Source organism: Mobula birostris, chromosome 20 (genome assembly GCF_030028105.1).
Source record: "Mobula birostris isolate sMobBir1 chromosome 20, sMobBir1.hap1, whole genome shotgun sequence".
Lineage (NCBI taxonomy): Eukaryota > Metazoa > Chordata > Chondrichthyes > Myliobatiformes > Myliobatidae > Mobula > Mobula birostris.
In genome coordinates, this window is record NC_092389.1 from 45,872,102 (window position 1) to 45,898,652 (window position 26,551).

The window sequence follows — 26,551 nt, forward strand, 5'->3', positions numbered from 1 at the left end:
GACAAACAATGCACAACAGAAGACAGAAAGTGCAAATACTAATAAATAAATAAATAAATAAATAAGCAGTGCTGGTAACGTGAGTTGTAGAGTCCAACTTAAGAGGTAGAGACTAAGTTATTCCACTGTTCTTACAATGTCACCATCTCTCTCCAGGTTGTCGCTGAGTCCTGCCCTCACTTAACCTCCTTGCGACTGACCAACTGTAACGATATCTCATCTGATGTCTTTGAAGCGCTGGCCGCCCATTCCCAGAAGCTGGAAAGTCTGAATCTCCAGCACTCAGTGGTAAGATGTTCATAAGTTTTTGCAGCTGAGTTGTGAATGAATTCCCCGGTTATTTATTGAGAGATACAGTGCGAAACAGGTCCTTCCACCCAATGAGCCGTGCCACCATAAGATATAGGAGCAGAGGTAGGCCATTCAGCCCATCGAGTCTGCTCTGCCATTCAGTCTTGAGCTGATCCAATTCTTCCAGTTATCCCCACTTCCCTGCCTTCTCCCCATACCCTTTGATGCCCTGGCTAATCAAGAATCTATCTATCTCTGCCTTAAATACACCCGGTGACTTGGTCTCCACGGCCTCTTTTGGCAACAAATTCCACAGATTCCACAAACCCTCTGACTAAAGTAATTTCTCTGCATCTCAGTTCTAAATGGATGTCCTTCAATCCTGAAGTCAAGCCCTCTTGTCCTAGACTCCCCTACCATGGGAAATAACTTTGCCATATTTAATTTGTTCAGGCCTTTTAACATTTGGAATGTTTCTTTGAGATCCCCCCCCCATTCTCCTGAACTCCAAGGAATAGAGGCCAACATCTGTCAGACGTTCCTCATATGGTAAACCTTTCTTTCTTGGAATCATTCTCGTGAATCTTCACTGAACCCTCTCTAATGTCAGTATATCCTTTCTAAAACAAGGAGCCCAAAACTGCACACAATACTCCAAGTGTGGTCTCACGAGTGCCTTATAGAGCCTCAACATCATATCCCTGCTCTTATATTCTATACCTCTGGAAATGAATGCCAACATTGCATTCGCCTTCTTCACCACCGACTCAACCTGGGGATTAACTCTTAGGGTATCCTGCACAAGGACTCCCAAGTCCCTTTCCATCTCTGCATTGTGAATTCTCTCCCCATCTAAATAATAGTTTGCCTGTTTATTTTTCCATCAAAATGCACGACCATACACTTTCCAATGCTGTATTTCATTTGCCACTTCTTTGCCCATTCCCCTCAACTATCTAAGTCTCTTTGTTTCCTCCACCAATCTTTGTATCATGGGCAAATTTAGCCACAAATCCATTAATCCCATAATCCAAATCATTGACATACATCGTTGAAAAACAGTGGTCCCAACACCGACCCCTGTGGAACTCCACTGGTCACCAGCAGCCAGCCAGAATAGGATCCCTTTATTTCTACTCTCTGTTTTCTGCCGATCAGCCAGTGCTCCACCCATGCTCGTAACTTCCCTGTAATTCCATGGGCTCTTATGTTGCCTAATGTGCGGCACCTTGTCAAAGGCCTTCTGTAAATCCAAGTACACCACATCTACTGCATCTGCTTTGTCTACCCTGTTTGTAATTTCCTCAAAGAATTGCAGTGGGTTTGTCAGGCAGAATTTTCCTTTCAGGAAACCATGCTGGCTTTGGCCTATCTTGTCATGGCTGATTGGAGCTGAGAGGCAGCAGCCCTGTCCAGTGTGTCATCGTACACCTTGAAGAGTGAAGAATTAATTTTCAGTTTCACCTTGGTGAGACATCAACTCTTGGTTTTCTGTCCATAGACGCTGCCTAACCTGCTGAGTATTTGCAGCACTTTTGTGTTTTCTTTGTTCAATTTCCTCTCCAGTCAGACTCCTCCTTTAGCAGTGAGACCTCTGTTGGTCAGGGTCGACCATGGATGTTGCCAGGGCAGCTCAGTATGGAGAAGAAGCTGTTGCTCATGTAGCAAGCTCCCCCTTTTCATGCATCTGATGAACTCAGATTGGCACCAGCAGCACTGCAGATATTGCCAGTCAGTGTTTTTATTTTTTATTTTAAATCTTTTTATCAATTATTATTGAAAATTCACAACAAAAAATACATTAACATAATCAAGTCCATATATCAATATGTATAAGAGTCAAACTATTAACCAAGCTAAACAGTATATCAATAATAATAATTTTAAAAATGTTAAAGCTATTTTTTTTGAGAAAAGAAAGAAGGAAAAAAGAACCCCTACTAACTAAAACAAAAATAAACCCCAGCTAACAAAAAAATCGAGGGAAAAAACCCCATTTGGAGCACAAACCCGGAGGTATACGCCATAAAAGCTTCTATTAAAAAAAAGACATCAATCCGCCAATCAAAGCTATTTACCCAAGAATCAGAAGGGGACCATCTTAATTAACTCAAATCAAATGATAGTAGCAGGCAAAAGAGCCCCACCTTTTCTCAAAATCCAATCGAGGATTAAAAGTTCGACTTCTGATTTTTTCCAAATTAAGACCTGAGAGAACCATTGCGTCAAAGTGGGAGCAGAAGCATCTTTCCATTTTAATAACATAGCCCTTCTAGCCAATAATGTAACAAATGCAACTACATGTTGGTCTGATATAGAAATACCATGAATATATTGAGGAATTATACCAAACAAAACTGTCAATTTATTAGGTTGTAAATTGATTTCTAAAGCTTTAGAAATTGTAGAAAAAATAGATTTCCAAAACTGTTTCAATACAGAAAGGCCTTTGACAAGGTCCCGCATGGGAGGTTAGTTAGGAAAATTCAGTTGCTAGGTATACATGGAGAGGTGGTAAATTGGATTAGACATTGGCTCAATGGAAGAAGCCAAAGAGTGGTAGTAGAGGATTGCTTCTCAGAGTGCAGGCCTGTGACTAGTGGTGTGCCACAGGGATCAGTGCTGGATCCATTGTGATTTGTCATCTATATCAATGATCTGGATGATAATGTGGTAAATTGGATCAGAAAATTTGCTGATGATACAAAGATTGGAGGTGTAGTGGACAGTGAGGAAGGTTTTCAAAGCTTGCAGAGGGATTTGGACCAGCTGGAAAAATGGGCTGAGAAATGGCAGATGGAGTTCAATACAGACAAGTGTGAGGTATTGCACTTTGGAAGGACAAACCAAGGTAGAACATACAGGGTAAATGGTAAGGCACTGAGGAGTGCAGTAGAACAGAGGGATCTGGGAATACAGATACATAATTCCCTAAAAGTGGTGTCACAGGTAGATAGGGTCGTAAAGAGAGCTTTTGGTACATTGGCCTTTATTAATGAAAGTATTAAGTATAAGAGCTGGAATGTTATGATGGGGTTGTATACGGCATTGGTGAGGCCGAATCTGGAGTATTGTGTTCAGTTTTGGTCACCAAATTACAGGAAGGATATAAATAAGGTTGAAAGAGTGCAGACACGGTTTACAAGGATGTTGCCGGGACTTGAGAAACTCAGTTACAGAGAAAGGTTGAATAGGTTAGGACTTTATTCCCTGGAGTGTAGAAGAATGAGGGGAGAGTTGATAGAGGTATATAAAATTATGATGGGTATAGATAGAGTGAATGCAAGCAGGCTTTTTCCACTGAGACAAGGGGAGAAAAAAAACCAGAGGACATGGGTTAATGGTGAACAGGGAAAAGTTTAAAGGGAACATTGGGGGGGGGGTGCGCTTCTTCACACAGAGAGTGGTGGGAGTGCGGAATGAGCTGCCAGACGAGGTGATAAATGCGGGTTCTTTTTTAACATTTAAGAATAAATTGGACAAATACATGGATGGGAGGTGTATGGAGGGATATGGTCTGTGTGCAGGTCAGTGGGACTAGGCAGAAAATGGTTCGGCACAGCCAAGAAGGGCCAAAAGGCCTGTTTCTGTGCTGTAGTTTTTCTATGGTTTCTATGACCAAAACATATGTGCCAGTGCAGCTATCACACTGACTATTAACATTCAGAAATATTTTGGACAGTCTCTCCTTTGTCAAATAATAATGATGTACAATTTTAAATTGAATTAAAGAATGACTGGCGCAAATCGAAGAAGAATTAACCAACTTCAAAATTCGCAACCAATCCTCTGTTATCAAGGTCATGTTAAGCTCTCTTTCCCAATCTTGCTTAATCTTAAATAGAGGATAATTATCCTGTTGTAATAGTGAATTGTAAATTTTCCCGATAAAACCTTTCACTAAAGGGTTCATTTTTAAAATAGTGTCTAACAGGTCAGAATCTTGTATATATGGAAAATTACTTAAATATTCTTGTAAAAAATATCTGACCTGAAGATATTGCAAAAAGTGTGAGTATGAAAGAGATTATTTAGTTACTAATTTCTCAAAGGATATCAATCGGCTTTCTTGAAACAAATCAATAAAGGAATAAATTCCTTTTGCTCCAAAGGGAAAAGGTAGGATCACTAAGTGAAGGTTTAAATAAATAGTTTCGATAAATTAAACTAAGAAGGTTAAATTTTTTAAGATTAAAAAACTTACGAAACCGGTACCAAATTCGTAATGACTGCTTAATCATAGGATTTATATTTAAAATAGAAATTTTGGCTAGTTGTACAGGTAAAGAAGCTCCTAATAACGAACTTAAGTAAAATTGTTTCACAGCTTTCAATTCCAAGTCAACCCATGCTGGTCGTTGATTTTTATCAGTCCAATATAACCAAGAACACGCATAGCGTATATTAACCGCCCGATAATACATTCTTAAATTAGGCAAAACAAGACCTCCATCCTTTTTTAATTTTTGTAAATGACATTTTCCTTGGTCTTTTATTATTCCAAACAAAAGATGAAATAATGGAATCAACCTGATCAAAAAAACTTCTTAGTTAAAAAAATAGGAATATTTTGAAATACATATAAAAAATTTTGGTAAGATCATCATTTTAACTGCATGAATTCCACCAACTAACGAAAGTGTAAGAGGATTCCATCTAGAAAATAATTGCTTCATAAAATCCACTAATGGAACTAAATTAGCTCTATAAAGGTCTCCATAATTTTTAGTGATGATAATACCTAAATATTTTAAAAAATCCGTAACTTTAAAGGAATATCATATATAAAAGCAGAATCATTTAAAGGAAATAATTCACTTTTATGCAGGTTTAATTTATATCCTGAAAACTTTCCAAATTCACTTAATAATTTCAATAAACTAGGAATAGATTCTTCAGGATTCGAAATACAAACTAAGAGATCATCAGCATAAAGGGAAATCTTTTGAATAAACCCATTTATGGAAATTTCTTGAGTATCCTTACCTTCACGAAGTGCAATAGCCAAATGTTCCAGCACCAAATTAAATAACAAAGGACTTAACGGACATCCTTGTCTCGTACCCCGTGAAAGTCGAAAAAAGGGGGATCTACAATTATTAGTAATCACAGTGGCAATAGGGCTTTTATATATCATTCTAATCCACTTATTAAAAGTAGTACCAAAGCTAAATTTCTCTAAAACGTTAAATAAATATTTCCATTCAACTCTATCAAATGCCTTTTCAGCATCAAGAGAAACAACACATTGGGGAGTTTTCGAGGGGGATGAGTTATATAGCACTTAACAGTCTCCAAGTGTTAGAAAAAGAATATCGGCCTCTTATCCTGAACGCTAAAAAGAGGGCGTTTAGAGATGGACATAGGGAGGAGCTGAGGGCAATACAGAGGGACCTGAAAGCCAGGATCAGGGAGGCTAAAGACAGGTACAGGAAGAAGATTGAGTGGAAATTCCAGCAGAACAACATGACAGAGGTCTGGAGGGGGATGAGGACCATCACTGGGTTTCGGCAAACTAGCAACAGAGGAGCTGAAGGCAGTGTGGACAGGGCCAACGAACTAAACCTGTTCTTTAACAGATTTGACATTGTGACCCCTGCCCATCCCCCACATGAGCCATCTGTTGTCGGCCCCCAACCAACACATATTCCACTCTCCCCTCCTACCCCTTCTCACAGTCCCCCACCCTGCTCTCATGACTATACCCCTCCCCCACACGAAACCACCACGGTGGGCTTCACAGCTGAACAGGTGAGAAGACAGCTGAAACGTCTCAACCCAAGCAAGGCTGCAGGACTGGATGGTGTCAGTACCAGGGTGCTCAAAGCCTGTGCCCCTCAGCTATGTGGAGTACTTCACCATGTATTCAACATGAGCCTGAGGGTCCGGAGGGTTCCTGTACTGTGGAAGATGTCCTGCCTCGCCCCTGTGCTGAAGACGTCACGCCCCAGCGGCCTCAATGACTACGGGCCAGTGGCATTGACCTCCCACATCATGAAGACCCTGGAGAGACTTGTTCTGGAGCTGCTCTGGCCTATGGTCAGGCCACACTTAGATCCCCTCCAGTTCGCCTACCAGCCCCGACTAGGAGTTGAGGATGCCATCGTCTTCCTGCTGAACCGTGTCTATGCCCACCTGGACAAGTCAGCGAGCACTGTGAGGGTCATGTTTTTTGACTTCTCCAGTGTGTTCAACACCATCCACCCTGCTCTGCTGGGGGAGAAGCTGACAGCAATGCAGGTGGATGCTTCCCTGGTATCATGGATTCTTGACCACCTGACTGGCAGACCACTGTACGTGTGCTTGCAACACTGTGTGTCCGACAGAGTGATCAGCAGCACTTAGGCTCCACAGGGGACTGTCTTGTCTCCCTTTCTCTTCACCATTTACACCTTGGACTTCAACTACTGCACAGAGTCTTGTCATCTTCAGAAGTTTTCTGATGACTCTGCCATAGTTGGATGCATCAGCAAGGGAGGTGAGGCTGAGTACAGGGCTACGGTAGGAAACTTCATCACATGGTGTGAGCAGAATTATCTGCAGCTTAATGTGAAAAAGACTAAGGAGCTGGTGGTAGACCTGAGGAGAGCTGAGGTACCGGTGACCCCTGTTTCCATCTGGGGGTCAGTGTGGACATGGTGGAGGATTACAAATACCTGGGAATACGAATTGACAATAAACTGGACTGGTCAAAGAACACTGAGGCTGTCTACAAGAAGGGTCAGAGCCGTCTCTACTTCCTGAGGAGACTGAGGTCCTTTAACATCTGCTGGACGATGCTGAGGATGTTCTATGAGTCTGTGGTGGCCAGTGCTATCATGTTTGCTGTTGTGTGCTGGGGCAGCAGGCTGAGGGTAGCAGACACCAACAGAATCAACAAACTCATTCGTAAGGCCAGTGATGTTGTGGGGATGGAACTGGACTCTCTCACGGTGGTGTCTGAAAAGAGGATGCTGTCCAAGTTGCATGCCATCTTGGACAATGTCTCCCATCCACTACATAATGAACTTGTTGGGCACAGGAGTAAATTTAGCCAGAGACTCATTCCTCCGAGATGCAGCACAGAGCATCTTAGGAAGTCATTCCTGCCTGTGGCCATCAAACTTTACAACTCCTCCCTTGGAGGGTCAGACACCCTGAGCCGATAAGCTGGTCCTGGACTTATTTCATAATTTACTTGCATAATTTACATATTACTATTTAACTATTTAAGGTTCTATTACTACTTATTATAACGAAAACCAATTTCCCCCGGGATCAATAAAGTATGACTATGACTTATAAAACCTGCTTGGTCCTGAAAAATAATTTTAGCTGGTATATTCTCCAACTGATTAGCCATTATTTTTGAAAGAATTTTGGCATCTACATTTAATAATGAGATAGGTCTATATGAAGCACAATCCGTAGGGTCTTTATCTTTCTTGAGAATTAAAGAAGTAGAAGCTTCATAAAATGTAGAAGGTAACTGTCCTAACAAAAAAGAATCTTTAAGCATTTCCAACATATAAGGAGTAAGCAAATTTTGAACTTTTTTTATAAAATCCTACAGAAGAACCATCTAGTCCAGGAGCTTTACCAGATTACATTGAAAAACAAGCTTTCTGAATTTCTCTTTCAGTAAAAGGAGTATCAAGAATTTGTTGATCTTGAACAGATATTCTAGGAAAATCAATCTTTTGTAAAAAGGCATTCATTTAGAAGGATCAGCTGGAAATTGAGATTTATAGAGTTCACTGTAATAGTCTTGAAAAATTTTATTAATATCTTCATAGTTACAAGCTAAACTGCCATCTCCCTTACGAATTTTTAAAATTTGTCTCTTAAGCTCTAACTGCTTTTAGTTGGGATGCTAGTAGTTATTACTTTTATCTCCAAACACATAAAATTTACTTTTTAATTTAAGCAATTCTTTTTCAATAGGCTAAGTTAATAATAAATTATATAGTGATTGAAGTTCAACCCTTTGTTTAAATAAATCAATATTAGGAGAAACTGCACAAGTCTTATCCAAGTCTTTAATTGGTTTTGAAATCCTATCCAACTCTATTTTTGTCTGTTTCTTAAGCTTAGCCAAGTAGGAGATTATCTGACCTCGCAAATACGTTTTAAATGTATCCCATATAATCAAATTCGACACATCTCCCGCATTATTAAAAAGAAAAAAATCTTTTATTTGAATCTCTATAAATTTGACAAAGTCTGAACTTTGTAATAAGTTTTCTGGAAAACGCCAAGGCAAGTTTACATTACTAACATCATTCAATTCAAAAATTAAGCTTAAAGGTGCATGATCCGAGACAGCAATAGCATCATATTCACATTTCAGGACTTTGGATGAAAATCTGAAATCAGCTATAAAATAATCAATTCGCGAGTATTTTTTATGGACATGTGTGAGTAAAAAGAATAATTTCTATCATTAGGATGTAGATTTCTCCAGATTTCTATCAAACCATAATCAATTAAAAAGGAATTAATAAGTGATGCTGAACAACTCAGAAGCTGCTGAGTGGTTGAACTCTTGACAATCACAGGGTTTAAACAACAGTTGAAGTCACCTCCCATCAGCAGCATATATTCATTTAAGTCTGGTAATAAACCGAATACATATTTAAAAAAAGGATCATCTACATTAAGTGCATATAGATTAATCAAGACAATTTTTCTATTCCAAATTGTTCCTTTAATAATTAAAAATCTACCATTGATATCTAAGACGATATCTTCTTGGATAAATAAAATATTAGATTTAATAAAAATAGATACTCCCTTTGTTTTATTTTGACAAGTAGCATGATACTGAAGGCCCTTCCACGTTTTAAAAAACCTATTTTGGTCGCCCATTCTGATATGCGTTTCTTGAACAAAAATTATACCGGGCTGGAATCGGTTAATAATTTTAAAAGTCTTCTCTTGCTTAATAGGGTGATTCCAGCCACGTACTTTCCAACTAATAGCATTTATCTGTTTAGTAACCGTAGAATATTGTTTTAAACACAAAAATACACGCATACCATCATGGGCTAATCAAAGATGGCGGTGATGAGTATAACCATATAGAAAACACGCATGCTCCAGAGCTCCATAACGGGGAAAAAACCTGTAATAAACCCCAAAATGCAAAAAACCCCGAATCCTCCCACCATCCCAAAAGGTAGAAATCCGGCAAAAAGGAAGGAAAAAGCCGGAATGCCTCCCCAAAGAGAAGAGGAAAAGCAGAACTCCGCGTGCGGCTCAATATAAATAGTGATTTAAAAGTTTTTCTCCTAATTCCCGCCCCCTCCCCGTTACAAAGAAATCAGATGACCCTAAGATACCAGAGAAGCAGAAAAAAGATGGTTATAGTTAATCATTGAAAATAAACTAGGAGTGCAAAAACAGTCTCCAGAAGCGTCAAAACAATGCTATTAAACCTAAACAATACAATCTATAACAAGAAAAAGACACCATTATTCCTTTAACTTACTACCCAACTTTAACAAAGGAAAGTAAAGCTAATTATCTATTCTAAACACTCCTCACTATATAAGAAAGAGTCTGTATAAACTATGAAAGCTATCACTTAATTAATAGAAGAAAAGGAAGAAAGAAGCAGATAATCAAACCAGTTAATAACCTGTCCACTGTGTTAGTTCACTCCATATACCAAACAGACTTCAAAAAAGTCATTCATTAGTCAAACCAAGAAGTTCACCTCTTCTTGAAATAGTTCATTGATCAAAGGAAATCTTCAGCATATCAAAAATCTTCAAAGCCTGTTTTCTTTCAGAAAATTATTCAGCAACCCAAATATCCTTTATGCGACAGCCGACTCCACGATTTAAAGTCCAATGCCGCTTAGGGATCCAAAAACTCACGAGGTGCAGAATCGTTAGGAAATAATTTTAGTCTAGCGGGGTAGCGAAGCAATGGAAAAAATCCCTTTGCATGAGCAATTTTCATCGCTGGACAAATTTGATCCGCTGTTCCATAACTTCCCGTGGATAGTCTTCATAAAAATGGATCTTGGAACCGTTAAATTTAAGAACTCTCTGTTTCCTTGCACATTTTATGATTTGATCTTTAACTTTAAAGCAAAGAAAGTTGACCAAAATAAGCCAAGGTTTACCTGAAATCTGAGAATTCGAAATGAAAATTCTATGAGCTCTTTCAACATCGGGAGGTTGAGGGAGAATATCTGGAAACAAAGATTAAAACAAATTGGCAAAATTGTCCAATAAATTCCCACTCTGAGAACTTTCCTTTAGTCCGATAATTCGTATATTATTCCGACGAGACTTCGCCTCCAAATCGACAATTTTACTTTGTGCCTGTTCCAAGCGGGTTGAAATATCCACAGTTTGATGTTTCGATTCTTTACAGTCAGTATTCAAGGAAATAATATTTTCCTCAATAGTCTGAAAACTCTGTCGGAATGACTTCAACTCAAAAGTGTTATTGTCTGTTTTGTTGTCGAGAGCCATCAACGCACGTTCCAAACGCTCAGCCCAGACAGGCTTATCTTCCGATTTTTCTTTCAAAGTTTTTCCCTTTCCATTGCTGGATTCAAGAGGCTGCTTTCCACTTCTTAAAGGATATGACATCATGACAACTATTTCCCTCTGAGATCCGAGAAATAAAAGTTAAAAATTCAAGGTTGAAACACAGAAACATAGAAAATAGGTGCAGGAGTAGGCCATTCGGCCCTTCGAGCCTGCACTGCCATTTATTATGATCATGGCTGATTATCCAACTCAGAACACCGCCCCAGCCTTCCCTCCATACCCCCTGACCCCTGTAGCCACAAGGGCCATATCTAACTCCCTCTTAAATATAGCCAATGAACTGGCCTCAACTGTTTCCTGTGGCAGAGAATTCCACAGATTCACCACTCTCTGTGTGAAGAAGTTTTTCCTAATCTCGGTCCGAAAAGGCTTCCCCTCTATCCTCAAACTGTGACCCCTCGTTCTGCACTTCCCCAACATCGGGAACAATCTTCCTGCATCTAGCCTGTCCAATTCCTTTAGGATCTTATACGTTTCAATCAGATCCCCCCTCAATCTTCTAAATTCCAACGAGTACAAGCCCAGTTCATCCAGTCTTTCTTCATATGAAAGTCCTGCCATCCCAGGAATCAATCTGGTGAACCTTCTTTGTACTCCCTCTATGGCAAGGATGTCTTTCCTCAGATTAGGGGACCAAAACTGCACACAATACTCCAGGTGTGGTCTCACCAAGGCCTTGTTCAACTGCAGTAGTACCTCCCTGCTCCTGTACTCGAATCCTCTCGCTATAAATGCCAGCATACCATTCGCCTTTTTCACCGCCTGCTGTACCTGCATGCCCACTTTCAATGACTGGTGTATAATGACACCCAGGTCTCCTTGCACCTCCCCTTTTCCTAATCGGCCACCATTCAGATAATAATCTGTTTTCCTATTTTTGCCACCAAAGTGGATAACTTCACATTTATCCACATTAAATTGCATCTGCCATGAAATTTGCCCACTCACCCAACCTATCCAAGTCACCCTGCATCCTCTTAGCATCCTCCTCACAGCTAACACTGCCACCCAGCTTCGTGTCATCCGCAAACTTGGAGATGCTGCATTTAATTCCCTTATCCAAGTCATTAATATATATTGTAAACAACTGGGGTCCCAGCACTGAGCCTTGCGGTACCCCACTAGTCACTGCCTGCCATTCTGAAAAGGTCCCGTTTATTCCCACTCTTTGCTTCCTGTCTGCTAACCAACTCTCCACCCACACTAATACCTTACCCCCAATACCGTGTGCTTTAAGTTTGCATACTAATCTCCTGTGTGGGACCTTGTCAAAAGCCTTCTGAAAATCCAAATATACCACATCCACTGGTTCTCCCCTATCCACTCTACTAGTTACATCCTCAAAAAATTCTATGAGATTCGTCAGACATGATTTTCCTTTCACAAATCCATGCTGACTTTGTCCGATGATTTCACCACTTTCCAAATGTGCTGTTATCACATCCTTGATAACTGACTCCAGCAGTTTCCCCACCACCGACGTTAGGCTAACCGGTCTATAATTCCCTGGTTTCTCTCTCCCTCCTTTTTTAAAAAGTGGAGTTACATTAGCCACCCTCCAATCCTCAGGAACTAGTCCAGAATCTAACGAGTTTTGAAAAATTATCACTAATGCATCCACTATTTCTTGGGCTACTTCCTTAAGCACCCTGGGATGCAGATCATCTGGCCTTGGGGATTTATCTGCCTTCAATCCCTTCAATTTACCTAACACCACTTCCCTACTAACATGTATTTCGCTCAGTTCCTCCATCTCACTGGACCCTCTGTCCCCTACTATTTCTGGAAGATTATTTATGTCCTCCTTAGTGAAGACAGAACCAAAGTAATTATTCAATTGGTCTGCCATGTCCTTGCTCCCCATAATCAATTCACCTGTTTCTGTCTGCAGGGGGACCTACATTTGTCTTTACCAGTCTTTTCCTTTTTACATATCTATAAAAGCTTTTACAGTCCGTTTTTATGTTTCCTGCCAGTTTTCTCTCATAATCTTTTTTCCCCTTCCTAATTAAGCCCTTTGTCCTCCTCTGCTGAACTCTGAATTTCTCCCAGTTCTCAGGTGAGCCACTTTCTCTGGCTAATTTGTATGCTTCTTCTTTGGAATTGATACTATCCCTAATTTCTCTTGTCAGCCACGGGTGCACTACCTTCCTTGATTTATTCTTTTGCCAAACTGGGATGAACATTTGTTGCAGTTCATCCATGCAACCTTTAAATGCTTGCCATTGCATATCCACCGTCAATCCTTTAAGTGTCATTTGCCAGTCTATCTTAGCTAATTCACGTCTTATACCTTCAAAGTTACCCCTGTTTAAGTTCAGAACCTTTGTTTCTGAATTAACTATGTCACTCTCCATCTTAATGAATAATTCCACCATATTATGGTCACTCTTACCCAAGGGGCCTCTCACGACAAGATTGCTAATTAACCCTTCCTCATTGCTCAAAACCCAGTCTAGAATAGCCTGCTCTCTAGTTGGTTCCTCGACATGTTGGTTCAAAAAACCATCCCGCATACATTCCAAGAAATCCTCTTCCTCAGCACCTTTACCAATTTGGTTCACCCAATCTACATGTAGATTGAAGTCACCCATTATAACTGCTGTTCCTTTATTGCACACATTTCTAATTTCCTGTTTAATACCATCTCCGACCTCACTACTACTGTTAGGTGGCCTGTACACAACTCCCACCAGCGTCTTCTGCCCCTTAGTGTTACGCAGCTCTACCCATATCGATTCCACATCTTCCCGGCTTATGTCCTTCCTTTCTATTGCGTTAATCTCTTCTTTAACCAACAACACTACCCCACCTCCCCTTCCTTCATGTCTATCCCTCCTGAATATTGAATATCCCTGAACGTTGAGCTCCCATCTGGGGAAAAGGAGATATTAAAGGCAGCTGCAAAATTTATGTATTACTCCATCGAGCCGCAGGCGAAGGTCCGCCAGTCAGTATTGAACTCCATGTAGGACTGCCTTAGGGACTCCAGCTAAGGATTTTTTTTTCGGGGTTTACTTCTGAAGCCTTCCCCATGAGTGGGTGTAGTTGCAGGCAGAGGAGGATGAGATCAGAGTTTTTCCTCTCCCGGAAGAATTGCCAACCACAGCTGATGAGCCCCATCTTCTTTAGCTCTTTATCTTTTCCACCTATCATATCCTAGCTTCTTACTTCAGCCCCCTTCCCCACCCACCCATCTTCATCTCACCAGGTCTCACTTATCATCTGCCAGCTTGTACACCTTTCCATCCTGGCTTCTGCCTGCTTCCTTTCCTATCCTGATGAAGGATCTCATCTCAAAACGTTGATTGTTTATTCCTCTCCATAGATACTGTGTGACCCGCAGTGTTCCTCCAACATTTTGTGCGTGTTGCTCTGAATTTCCAGCATCTGCAGAATCTCTTATGATTTACAGTTTTCTTTGCTTTTTGAACAACATGTTATTGAGAAGATAAGAAAGGGACATGCAAGCAAAGTAATGAGATAATTAAAGTACGATTAGTCACGATCTAATTGAATTTATCTAATCTAATTGAACTGATGTAATTGGGTGCCAGGGTAATGTAGCCGTTAGCATGACACTATACCAGCTCAGGGTGTTGGACTTCGGAGTTCAATACGATGTTCTCTGTGAGGAGTATGTACGTTCTCCCAGTGGAATGTGTGCATTTCCTCCCACAGTGAAAAGATTACCCGTTAGTAGGTTAATTGGCCTTTGTAACTGCTTTCTGGCAGTTTCTCTGCATTGAGCGGCTAATCAGCAAGAGGTAGTACGTAAAAAGGGCTACCGTTCAATGTCTGCGTGCAAGCAGAGCGACTTTGGCTCATCAGGCAGGGCGAGGTAAAGGCTCTGGTTGGTTTCGCTCTTACTGTTCTTATTTGTTCCTTCCTCATGTATTGGGCATAGTAGTTCAGTGACAGTGTTTTGTACTCTGTGTGGGACGTGGGAAGTCTGAACGTATCTGCACCAGGTGCACCGAGTTGCAGCTCCTGAGAGAACATGTTAAGGAACTGGAGCTGCATCTCAATGACCTTGGACTCGTGCGGGAGAATAAGGAGGTGATAGACAGGAGCCTGGAGGGAGGTAGTCACCTCTAGATTGTAGGAGACAGGTGAGAGTCAGGAGAAGGAGGGGAAATACACAGCCAGTGCAAAGTACACCTGTAGCCATTCCCCTCAATAAGAGATATCTAACTTTGGATGTTATTGAGGGGGATGACCTACCGGGGGAAGCCACAGTGACTGGGTGAAGAGGAGATAGGGGAAGTGTTGATAGGAGATTCCATACATAGTCAGAGGAACAGAGACGAGATTCTGTGGGTGTTATAGAGACACCTAGGTGGGATGTTGCCTTCCTGGAGCCAGGTTCAGGGATGTCTTGGACTGGCTCCATGACATTTGCAAGAGTGAGGGTGAGCACCCAGAAGTCTTGGTACATATTGGCATCAATGACATAGGTAGGTAAGTTGAGAGGTCCTGAAGAGAGATTTTAAGGAGCTAGGTAGAAAGCTGAAAAACAGGACCTCCAGGATAGTAATCTCTAGATTGCTGTTCATGCTACATGCCAATCAGGGTAAGAATAGGATGATTTGGCAAGTGAATGCGTGGCTGAGGAACTGATACAGGGGGCGGGGTTCTGACTGGTGGATCATTGGGATCTCTTCTGGGGAAGATGCAATCTGTACAAAAGGAATCGGTTACACGTGAACCCGAGGAGTCTGAGACTCTTGTGGCACCTTTGCTAGAGTTGTTCAGGAGGGTTTAAACTAATTTGGCAGCAGAATGGGAACCGGAGTATAGTGCTGAGGATGAGGTGCTTGGTTTACAAACAAAGCCAGTGAGTAGTGAGATTTCTAGCAAGGACAGGCTGGTGATAGGGCAAAATTGCCATCAACAGGATGAGTTGCAATGTAAAAGGCAAACAAAATCGAAAAGGGTGAATACAGGACTGAAGGTGTTGTCTGTGAATGTGCACAGTATACGGGAATAAGGTGGATGAACTTGTAGCACAGTTACAGGTTGACACGTATGACGTTTTAGGCCTCACTGAATCATGGCTAAAAGAAGATTATAGCTCGGAGCTTAATGTCCAAGGATACACATTGTTCCAAAAGGATGGGCAAGAAGGCAGAGGGGTGGCATTGCTCTGTGGGTAAAATATGAAATCAAATCATTTGAAAGAGATGACATAGGGTCAGAAGGTGTAAAACCTTGGTGAATAGAATGAAGGAACTGCAAGGGTAAAAAGACTGTGATGGGAGTTATATGCAGACCTCAAACTGATAGAAAATGAAGGCCAAGAGCAACGTTACAATAGGAATGGGGGATTTCAGTATGCAAGTAGATTGGGAAAATCAGGCTGGTGCTAGATCCCAAGAGGGGGAATTTCTAGAATGCCTATGAATTGGCTTTTTAGAGCAACTTGTGGTTGCGAGTCTGGACTGGGTGTTGTGCAATTAACCAATAGTGATTAGAGAGCTTAAGGGAAAAGAACCCTTAGAGGAAAGTGATAGTCATAGTCATACTTTATTGATCCCGGGGGAAATTGGTTTTCATTACAGTTGCACCATAAATAATAAATAGTAATAGAACCATAAATAGTTAAATAGTAAAATGTAAATTATGCTAGTAAATTATGAAATAAGTCCAGGACCAGCCTATTGGCTCAGGGTGTCTGACCCTCCAAGGGAGGAGTTGTAAAGTTTGATGGCCACAGGCAGGAATGACTTCCTATGACGCTCTGTGCTGCATCTCGGTGGAATGAGTCTCTGGCTGAATGTACTCCTGTGCCCTCCCAGTACATTATATAGTGGATGGAAGACATTGGCCAAGATGGCATGCAGCTTAGACAGCATCCTCTTTTCAGACACCACCGTGAGAGAGTCCAGTTCCATCCCCACAACATCACTGGCCTTACGAATAAGTTTGTTGATTCTGTTGGTGTCTGCCACCCTCAGCCTGCTGCCCCAGCACACAACAGCAAACATGATAGCACTGGCCACCACAGACTCGTAGAACATCCTCAGCATCGTCCGGCAGATGTTAAAGGACCTCAGTCTCCTCAGGAAATAGAGACGGCTCTGACCCTTCTTGTAGACAGCCTCAGTGTTCTTTGACCAGTTCAGTTTATTGTCAATATGTATCCCCAGGTATTTCTAATCCTCCACCATGTCCACACTGACTCCCTGGATGGAAATAGGGGTCACTGGTACCTTCGCTCTCCTCAGGTCTACCACCAGCTCCTTGGTCTTTTTCTTTTTTTTTTAATTTTATTTTTATTTGGATAAGGAATTCACAAATATCATGTACTTTTTTCACACATATAACCTTTTCCATTTTTTTATATGTATAAAACTACAATTATTTATACATTCTTAAGTACACATTGAGATGATATAAAAGGAAAATAAACATTTAAATAGATAATTATGTACTGTGGTAAATCTAACCTATTAGGCTAAGTAATGGAATTAGTTGTTAAGAAAAATGATAATAATATTTTCCATATAACCCTTCTGGACCATTTCCACTGGTCCAAAATGTTGTATATAAGCCTATGTATCAACCATTGTAGGTGCTTATATCCTAATTTGTTCATGCTTGCTCCTGCCCGCAGACATAATTATCCAATCCCTATGTACTTATTTACTTAATTTTTTCATTTTTTTATCCCTTTCCCAAATTTTTCCCTTTACTTGTGTTAATTCTCTATTTTCCAAAAGAAAACAAAAAAAAACAAACATTTAGACTAGGGGTGCTTACGTTAGCAATATTACTGTGTTGATGAGAAGAGCAGTATAAATCATTAGGAGAGTCATCTAAAGTCTGCTCGCATTGGGGTTATATATTCAATCCATTTATTCCAGATTTGATAAAATTTTTCTTTTTGAGTTCTCAGGGAGTAAGTCAACTTTTCCATTTAAAATATTTCCAAGATAACTTTGTACCAATCTTCTAATGTAGGTGGTATTGGATTTAGCCATTTTCTAGTGATTGATTTCTTACTTGCCGCTAAGAGGGCCTGCAGCAACTTTATATCTTCCTTCTGTTCAAGAAACAATACATGCCCCAAATAGAGCGTCTCAAAGTTCAGAGGTATCTGGGACCTAAGTACCTTAACTAATGTTCTATGAATACCTTCCCAAAATAGAGTTAATTTAGGGCAATCCCAAAAAATATGAAAATGATTTGCCTCCTTGGAGCCGCACCTTCTCCAACACATCACATTTGTATCTTTATATTTTTCCTGATATGGGGTCTTGAAGTATCTTATAATGTTTTCCAACAATGTTCTCTCCAAGTCAAAGAATTAGTCGAGGACCATTGAAAGCTGCAGATTTTCTCCCAAGCCGCCTCTGAAAGTACCAACACCGCTTCTTTCTCCCACTTCTCTTTAATATACAGTGTATTTACATTTTTAGCATGGGAGAGTGCATTATATAATCGAGAAACTGATTTACTAGGTATTGAACTGCAAGCCGAATTCAGAATCTTGAAAAATTCTAATTGTACTGTTGATAGGTCTGTATATCTACAACTCTGGTTAACATAGTTTCGTACTTGAAGGTACCTAAAAAAGTCATTATGTTCTAGGCCATGTTTGTCCTGCAGGATTTGGAAACTTTGTAATACTCTTTTATCTATAAATGAGAGGTAGGTTGTAAGATCTTTCTTTATCCATAGCTCAAATCTTTTATCTCCTCTCTTGGGAAGGAATTCGGTATCATATGCATACCATCTAAAGAGTTTTAACATGTTATTAATTCCACATGAATTAACCACCTTCTGCCATACTTTTAATGTAAGATTTATCCAAGCGTTTTTAAGTTTTTCCAACAGGGCCATCAATCCTTTGTCAGCTATTGAGGCCTGAAGAGGAAAACTGTCAACTAATCCAAATTCTATTTCCTTCCATCTCGCCTTATATTCCCTATTACACCAATATAACAGAGGGGTTATCTGTGAGGCATAAAAATAATTTCTCAGGCAAGGAAGAACCATACCTCCTCCTTCCTTCCCTAACTGTAAGGTGTTATATCGAATTCTAGGTTTCTTTCCTTGCCAAGTGAAGCGGGAAATCCATTTGTCCCATTCCCTGAATTGATTATCATCCACCTCCACCGGTAAGGTACGGAAAAGATACAATAACCGAGGAAGAATATTCATTTTTATAGTATTTATCCTTGAATTTAAACATAAAAAGGGGATAAGATTCCATCTATGTATATCTGCTTTTATCTCTGAGATTAATGGCCCATAATTTACCTGTGACAGTGTTGAAAGATCCTTCGGCAGGGTTATTCCTAAATATTTTAATGATTTAGCTTCCCACTTAAGATCATATGTATCCTGCAATTTTTTGGATGGTGTATAATTTAGGGACATAACCTGCGTTTTCTTTACATTTATTTTATAACCTGATATTTTCCCAAAGTCATCCAACAGTGTAAACAATCCTATAAATGATCTTTCTGGTTCACTCAGATAGACCAAAACATCATCTGCGAATAACGCCACTTTCTGTTCAATCCCTGCCACCTTGGTACCTTTTACGATTTCGCTCTGTCTTATTAGTTGGGCAAGCGGTTCAATATATAGCGCAAAAAGGAGAGGAGAAATTGGGCATCCCTGTCTAGTGCCTCTCTCTAAGATGAAGGAGTCAGAGAGGTCCCCATTTATCTTAATTTGGGCTGTAGGGCTGTCATATAGAGTCTGAATTACTTTAATAAACTTTTCTTGAAAGCCGAATCTTCCTAACACTCTGTATAGGAATGCCCAATTAACCGAATCAAAAGCTTTCTCAGCGTCCAATCCTACTACCATTGTCTCTGTCTCGTTCTTATTAACCTGTTCTAATATGTGCAGAGTTCTCCTTATGTTGTCCTGTGTTTGTCTTTGTTGAATAAATCCAGTCTGGTCTAAGTGGATTAGGCCAGGTAAAAGCTTTTCCAATCTGCGCGCTAATATAGATGTAAATAGTTTGTAATCTAAATTAAGAACACTAATTGGCTGATAATTGCCACATTCTAGTTTATCTTTACCCTTTTTAGGAATAACTGAAATAATCACTTCTGTCCAGGAAGGTGGAGTTTCTCCTCTCTGCAAGACCCAATTAAAGGTGTTAAGTAGTAATGGGGCTAACTGTGTCTTCAGGGACTTGTACCACTCTGAGGTAAACCCATCAGAACCCGGGGACTTTCCAGCCTTTAACCTAGAGATGGCCACGTTCAGTTCTTTGACAGTTACTGGTTCTAATAAACTTTCATTTTGTAAATCTGTAAGTTTAGGTAGATCTAAAAAATTCAATACACTGTCTATATAGGGCTCATTGGGGGCCCGGGGTTGGGAGTACAGCTCTCGATAATATGTTTCAAAACTCTCTTGAATTTTCCCTATTGTACTCTCCACAAGCTTTGTCTTTGGATTCTTTATTTTATGAATTGTATTGTCTGTTTGTTGTTTTCGTAATTTATATGCTAATAATCTAGCTGATTTACCTCCTACTTCATAGTTCTTTTGTCTCAGGTAAAGAAAATTTCTTTGAGTTTCCAACGTATAAATATCGTCAATTTCACTTTGCAATTTCCTAATTTCCTGTTTTCGATTTGAATTACTTTTGTTGCTATCTACAACTTGAAGCTGTTTTAATTTTCCTTGAAGGTCTGCTAATTTTTGTGCATTGATTTTTTTCATGTGAGTGGTAATGGAAATAATTTTCCCTCTCAGTACAGCTTTCAATGTATCCCATAAGATCACTGGTGATGTTTCTCCCGTGTCATTAAGGTCTAGATATTCTTTGATTTCTCCCCTTAATCTCTCCATTACTTTCGGGTTATTGAGTATATGTGAGTTTAGCCTCCATAGTGTTTTCCTCATTTTCCTTTCCAGGATTAGAGACATAGAGACTGGGCTATGATCCGACAGATCAATTGTTGCAATATTACAGTTTTTTATCCTGAGTCTATCTGTATTAAAGATAAAGAAATAGTCTATCCTTGAATAGGCTGAATGAGGGAAAGAGTAATATGTATAATCTTTACTAGTAGGGTGTAATTCCCTCCAGACATCTATAATTCCCAACTCCTCCATCAATGAATTCACTTTCCGAGTCAGAGGTTTATTCTGACTAACTATTCTTGAAGAATCTAATATAGGATTTAATCTAATATTAAAATCCTCTCCACAAATTACTACCCCTTGAGAACTGACCATTAGGTCAAAAATGTGTCTATAAAATGACCATTCACAACCTGGAGGAGCATAAACATTCAGCAATGTTATTTCTGTACCTTCTATTCTTCCTGTGATTTTTACGAACCGTCCTTCTTTGTCTCTAGTCTCTGAAATATGTTCATAATTAAGAGTACTTGATATTAAAGTAGCTACCCCTCTTTTGTGACTCAATTTATATGATGAATAAAATACATGCTTAAAGCCCATTCTTTTTAATTTTCCATGTTCAGATTGGCTCATATGTGTTTCCTGGAGGAAAGCTATTTGTGCCCTCTCTTTTTTCAATTTAGACATAATCTTATTTCTTTTAATTGGATTCAAAACCCCATTAACATTATAGGAAATTATTTTTACCAATTCAGTTTGCATTTTTCTCTAGTAGAAAAAAAAACACTCTCCTTTTCTAACCAAACAGTAAGCAATCCCTTCTCAACAGTAAACCAAGATATATAACCACACCCTAGACATTTTTGAACGTGCAACATTTGAAAATTTTTCCCGACTTCCCACAGTGAGGCCTGAGCACCGACCCGCCTCAGTTCAGAGGGATAACCTCTATCTTCACCCTGTGTTAGAGGGCCCTCAGCAGTTTGAATAATCATAGAGAATTTTCTCCTATTTATGTCTCGACCATATTGCTATCATTCAAGTTATTCCGTCTAGTTTATTTTCAGTTACCAGTTTTCATTTTACCTTTAAGTCCAATTTACTCTTTTCAGTCATTTCTCTTAATTAATCTGTGTTCTCTGTACATTCGTGTCTGAATATTTGCAGCTTTTCCTTGTAGTTTGACACTCTGGTTCGAGTGGAGCGTCCTCGCCACACTAACTGCCACGACTTCTGACGAATCCTCTCCAGTAGCGACTCCGGTTGGGTGATAACTTTAATAGGTAGTCCCCGGTCCTCCAGGTCCAATGTTGCCTCCTCCACCGTAGCGTAAATTTTTGTCCCTTCGTCGTAAAAGACTCTCAGCCGAGCTGGATACAGGGTCTGGAATCTGATGTTGTTTTCCTTCAGGACTCTCCGTGTTTCCGTATATTCCTTCGGTCTGGCAAGAATCCCCGGTGCGTAGTCGTGGTCTAAACTGATTTTACAGTTGTTCCACATGAAACCTTTCTTTTGCCATGCCCTTTTAAGCACCTCTTCCTTCGTTCTGTAACTGAGAAATCTGACCAGAATCGATCTGGGCTGGGCGCCTGCTGGGGGCTGTGGTGCCAACGCGCGGTGAGCTCTTTCTATCTGTAGATCTTTTGCGGCCGGTATATCAAGGTTCTCTCTAAGTAGCTTCTCCACGAAGGGAATCATCAATCCGGGTTTACCTTCAGTTCCTTCGGGAACTCCGTAAATCCTCACATTTTCCCTTCTCGAGCGGCCTTCTTGATCTATTAGTTTCCACTGGAGCTGGTCTTGCAGCTTCAGCATTTCTGCTATCACCTCCTCTGCGTTTTGTAGCTTCTCTTCAATTCCAACAATCCTCGCTTCGGCTTCATCTATCCGCGAGTTAGTTTTTACTATTTCTCCTTTAATATCTTCCAGCTGTTTGCTGTTATCTAGTAGGAACTCGCGAATCTCTCCGAGAATCAAGACAGAGTCACCGATTCCCCCTCATTATCTCCGTCCTGGCTTGCCGTGGGGAAGCTAGGCCCGTCGCCTTGCTGCGTCTCCTTATGTTTATCAGCCTTCGGAGCGGACTTTTTAATCTTGTTCTTAGACGTCGTCCTTGCCCCTTTTATTAATATAGTTATGCAATATTAAATATTTGTCTAAATTCGATTATGGGGCAGTTTACCTTCTTTTTTGTCCTTTTCCTTACGCCGCCATTCCCTTGATGACTCGGAAGTCCGTCCTCCTTGGTCTTTTTCACATTAAGCTGCAGATAATTCTGCTCACACCATGTGACAAAGTTTCCTACCGTAGCCCTGTACTCAGCCTCACCTCCCTTGCTGATGCATCCAACTATGGCAGAGTCATCTGAAAACTTCTGAAGATGACAAGACTCTGTGCAGTAGTTGAAGTCTGAGGTGTAAATGGCGAAGAGAAAGGGAGACAAGACAGTCCCCTGTGGAGCCCCAGTGCTGCTGATCACTCGGTCAGACGCACAGTGTTGCAAACAAATGTACTGTGGTCTGCCAGTCAGGTAGTCAAGAATCCATGACACCAGGGAAGCATCCACCTGCATCGCTGTCAGCTTCTCCCCCAGCAGAGCAGGGCGGATGGTGTTGAACGCACTGGAGAAGTCAAAAAACATGACCCTCACAGTACTCGTTGGCTTGTCCAGGTGGGCGTAGGCACGGTTCAGCAGGTAGACGATGGCATCCTCAACTCCGAGTTGGGACTGGTAGGCGAACTGGAGGGGATCTAAGTGTGGCTTGACCATAGGCCGGAGCAGCTCCAGAATAGGTGTCTCCAGGGCCTTCATGATGTGGGAGATCAATGCCACCGATCATAATATAATTGAATTCACTGTGAAATTTGAGAGGGAGAAGCTAAAGTCAGATGTATCAGTATAACAGTGGAGTAAAGGGAATTACAGAGGCATGAAAGAAGAGTTGGCCAGAACTGATTGGAAAAGAACACTGGCAGGGATGACAGCAGAGCAACAATGGCTGGAATTTCTGGAAGCAATTCAGCAGGCACAGGATATGTAGATCCCAAAGAGAAAGAAGTATTCTAAAGGAAAGATGACACAACCGTGGTTAACAAGAGAAGTCAAAGCCAACATAAGTGCCAAAGAGAGTGTATATAATAGAACAAAAATTAGTGGGAAGTTAAAGGGTTGGGAAACTTTTAAAAACCAACAAAAGGCACCGAAAAAGACATTAAAAAGGTAAAGATGGAATCAGAAAGTATGCTAGCCAAAGAGGATACCAAAAGTTTCTTCAGATGCATAAAGTGTAAAAGGGAGGGGGGAGTGGATATCAGAGCGCCGGAAGAATGGTGGTGGAGTGGTGGTAACGGGGGACAAAGAAATGGCAGACAAACTGACTAATTATTTTCCATCCACCTTCACTGTGTATGGTAGAAATTCTAGGAGTCAGGGTTCATAAAGTACGTGAAGTTACCATAACTAGAGAGAAGGTTCTTGGGAAACCGAAAGGTCTGAAGGTAAATGAAGTCACCTGGACCAGATGGTATACACGAAGGGTTCTAAAAGAGTTGGCTGAAGTGATTGTGGTGAAATTAGTAATGTTCTTTCAAGAATCACTGGATTCTGGAATGGTTCCGGATGACTGGAAAATTGCAACTCTTCAAGAAGGGACAGAGGCAGAAGAAAGGAAATTATAGGTCAGTCAGCCTGACCTCAGTGGTTGGGAAAATATTGGAGTTGATTGTCAAGGGTGTGGTTTTGGGGTACTGGAAGCATATGATAATAAGCTGTAGTCAGGGTGGTTTCTTCAAGGGAAGATCTTGCCTGACAAATCTGTTGGAATGCTTTGAAGAACTAATAAGCAGGATAGACAAAGGGGAATCGCTTGATGTTGTGTACTTGGATTTTCAGAAGGCCTTTAACCCATGAGGCTGCTTCACTAGCTACAAACCCATGGTACTACAGGAGAGATTCTAGCATAGATAATGCAGTGGCTGATAGGCAGGAGGCAAAGAACCTTTTCTGGTTGGCTGCTGGTGAATAGTGGTGTTCCAAAGTGTTGGGACCGATTCTTTTTGTGTTATATGTTAATGATTTGGATAATGGAATTGATGGCTTTGTTGCAAAGTTTGCAGACGATTTGAAGATAGGTGGATGTGCAGGTAGTTTTGAGGAAGAAGAGGCGGTACTTAGACAGACTAGGAGAATGGGCAAAGAAAATGCAGATGGAATACAATGTTGGAAACTATGTGGTCATGCACATTGGTAGAAGAAATGAAAGGGCTGACTATTTTCTAAATGGAGAGAAAATACAAAAATCTGAGGTGCAAAGGGACTTGGGAGTCATGTGCAGGATTCCATAAAGGTTAATTTGCAAGTTGAATCTGTGCTGAGGAAGGCAAATGCAACATTAGCATTCATTTCAAGAGGACTAGAATATAAAAGCTAGGATGTAATGTTGAGACTTTATAAAGCACTGATGAGGCCTCACTGGGAGTATTGTGAGCAGTTTTGAGCCCCTTATCTTAGAAAGGATATGCTGCAACTGCAGAGGGTTCAAAGGATGTTCATGATAATGGTTCCAGGATTGAATGGCTTACCATATGAAAAGCGTTTGATGGCTCTGGACCTATATTCATTAGAATTCAGAAGAATGAGGGGTGGCCTAATTGAAATCTATCGAATGGTGAAAGGCCTTGATCGAGTGGATGTGGAGAGAATGTTTCTGATGTTGGGAGAGTCTAAGACCAGAGGATGCAGCCTCAGAATAGAGGGGTGTCTGTTTAGAACGGAGATGAGGAATTTCTTCAGTCAGAGTGGTGATTCTGTAGAATTCTTCACCACAGGTAGCTCCGGAGGCCAAGTCTTTATGTATATTTGAGGCAGAGTCTGATAGATTTTTGATTGGTCAACACATGAAGGGATGCGGGGAAGCAGGAGATTGATGTTGAAAGGAAAAATGGATCAGCCATGATGAAATGGTGGAGCAGACTTTATGGGCCAAATGGCCAAATTCTGTTCCTATTTCTTATGGTGTTATGTAAGTTGTGCTGTGATGAGGCTAGAGTTAAATGGGGGTTGCTGGGCACTGTGGCTCAAAGGACCAGAAGGGCATGTTCTGCACTCTATCTGTAAATAAGGAAAGAAGATTAGACAGGAATGTGGAAGCCAAGTCATGAACTAAAATTGAAATACAATTAGGCATGATCTAATTGATCTTCTGATCCTAGATCTTACGAAGGTAAAGAGGGTTTGAGGGGTCACGATTGATTGACTATCTCTGACCTTTCTTGCAGGTTGACACAGCAGCAGTAGTCAGCTTTCTGGAGACAGCAGGTTTGAAACTCAGACAGCTCTTTGTGACGTACAACATTCACCGGCACAACATCTTGAATGCCATTATGGTAAGTTTACCTTGTGCTCAGGGGGTGGGCAATGGGATGGAGTTGCAGGATCCCACAATAATTGGGTTGTGCCATGGGAAGGAAGGGATGAACTGAGAGGACACTGGGGTTTCCTGCCTCTTCTCCCCCGCCATTTGTGAAATTTACCAGCAGTGTTGCAGATGAAGGGCCCAAAGTATTGTTGAGGTTCTCCACCACCCATTCCACAATCGCTTTGACCCACTACCAACAGGAAGGAGGTACAGGAGCATCAGGACTAGGGATGCCAAACTAGGTAACCACTTCTTTCCTGAGGCTGTGAGACTAATGAATACCCTGTCACCACTGAGCTTTTGTCACTCAGACAGAGAGCGGTTTACTGTTTCTTTGTGCTGCATACTACAGTCTTTTTTATATCATATTTTCACTTCTTTATGGTAATATTTTGTTTTGTATCCTGTGTGTGTGTGAGTGATATGTTTTGTGGGTGCACCATGGTCTTGAGAAAC

At 40.8% G+C, this 26,551-nt stretch overlaps 1 protein-coding gene across 1 annotated transcript in view; it reads left to right on the top strand.

Annotated features, from left to right (window-relative positions):
- Positions 1-26,551, top strand: part of LOC140184958 (F-box/LRR-repeat protein 6-like) — a gene marked incomplete at its 5' end in the record, with an annotated part of 67,766 nt that overhangs the window by 29,401 nt on the left and 11,814 nt on the right. The window contains 2 exons of the mRNA XM_072238199.1: positions 157-288; positions 25,956-26,063. Coding sequence (XP_072094300.1) covers positions 157-288; positions 25,956-26,063 — 240 coding nt within the window. The remainder of the gene's footprint in view (positions 1-156; positions 289-25,955; positions 26,064-26,551) is intronic.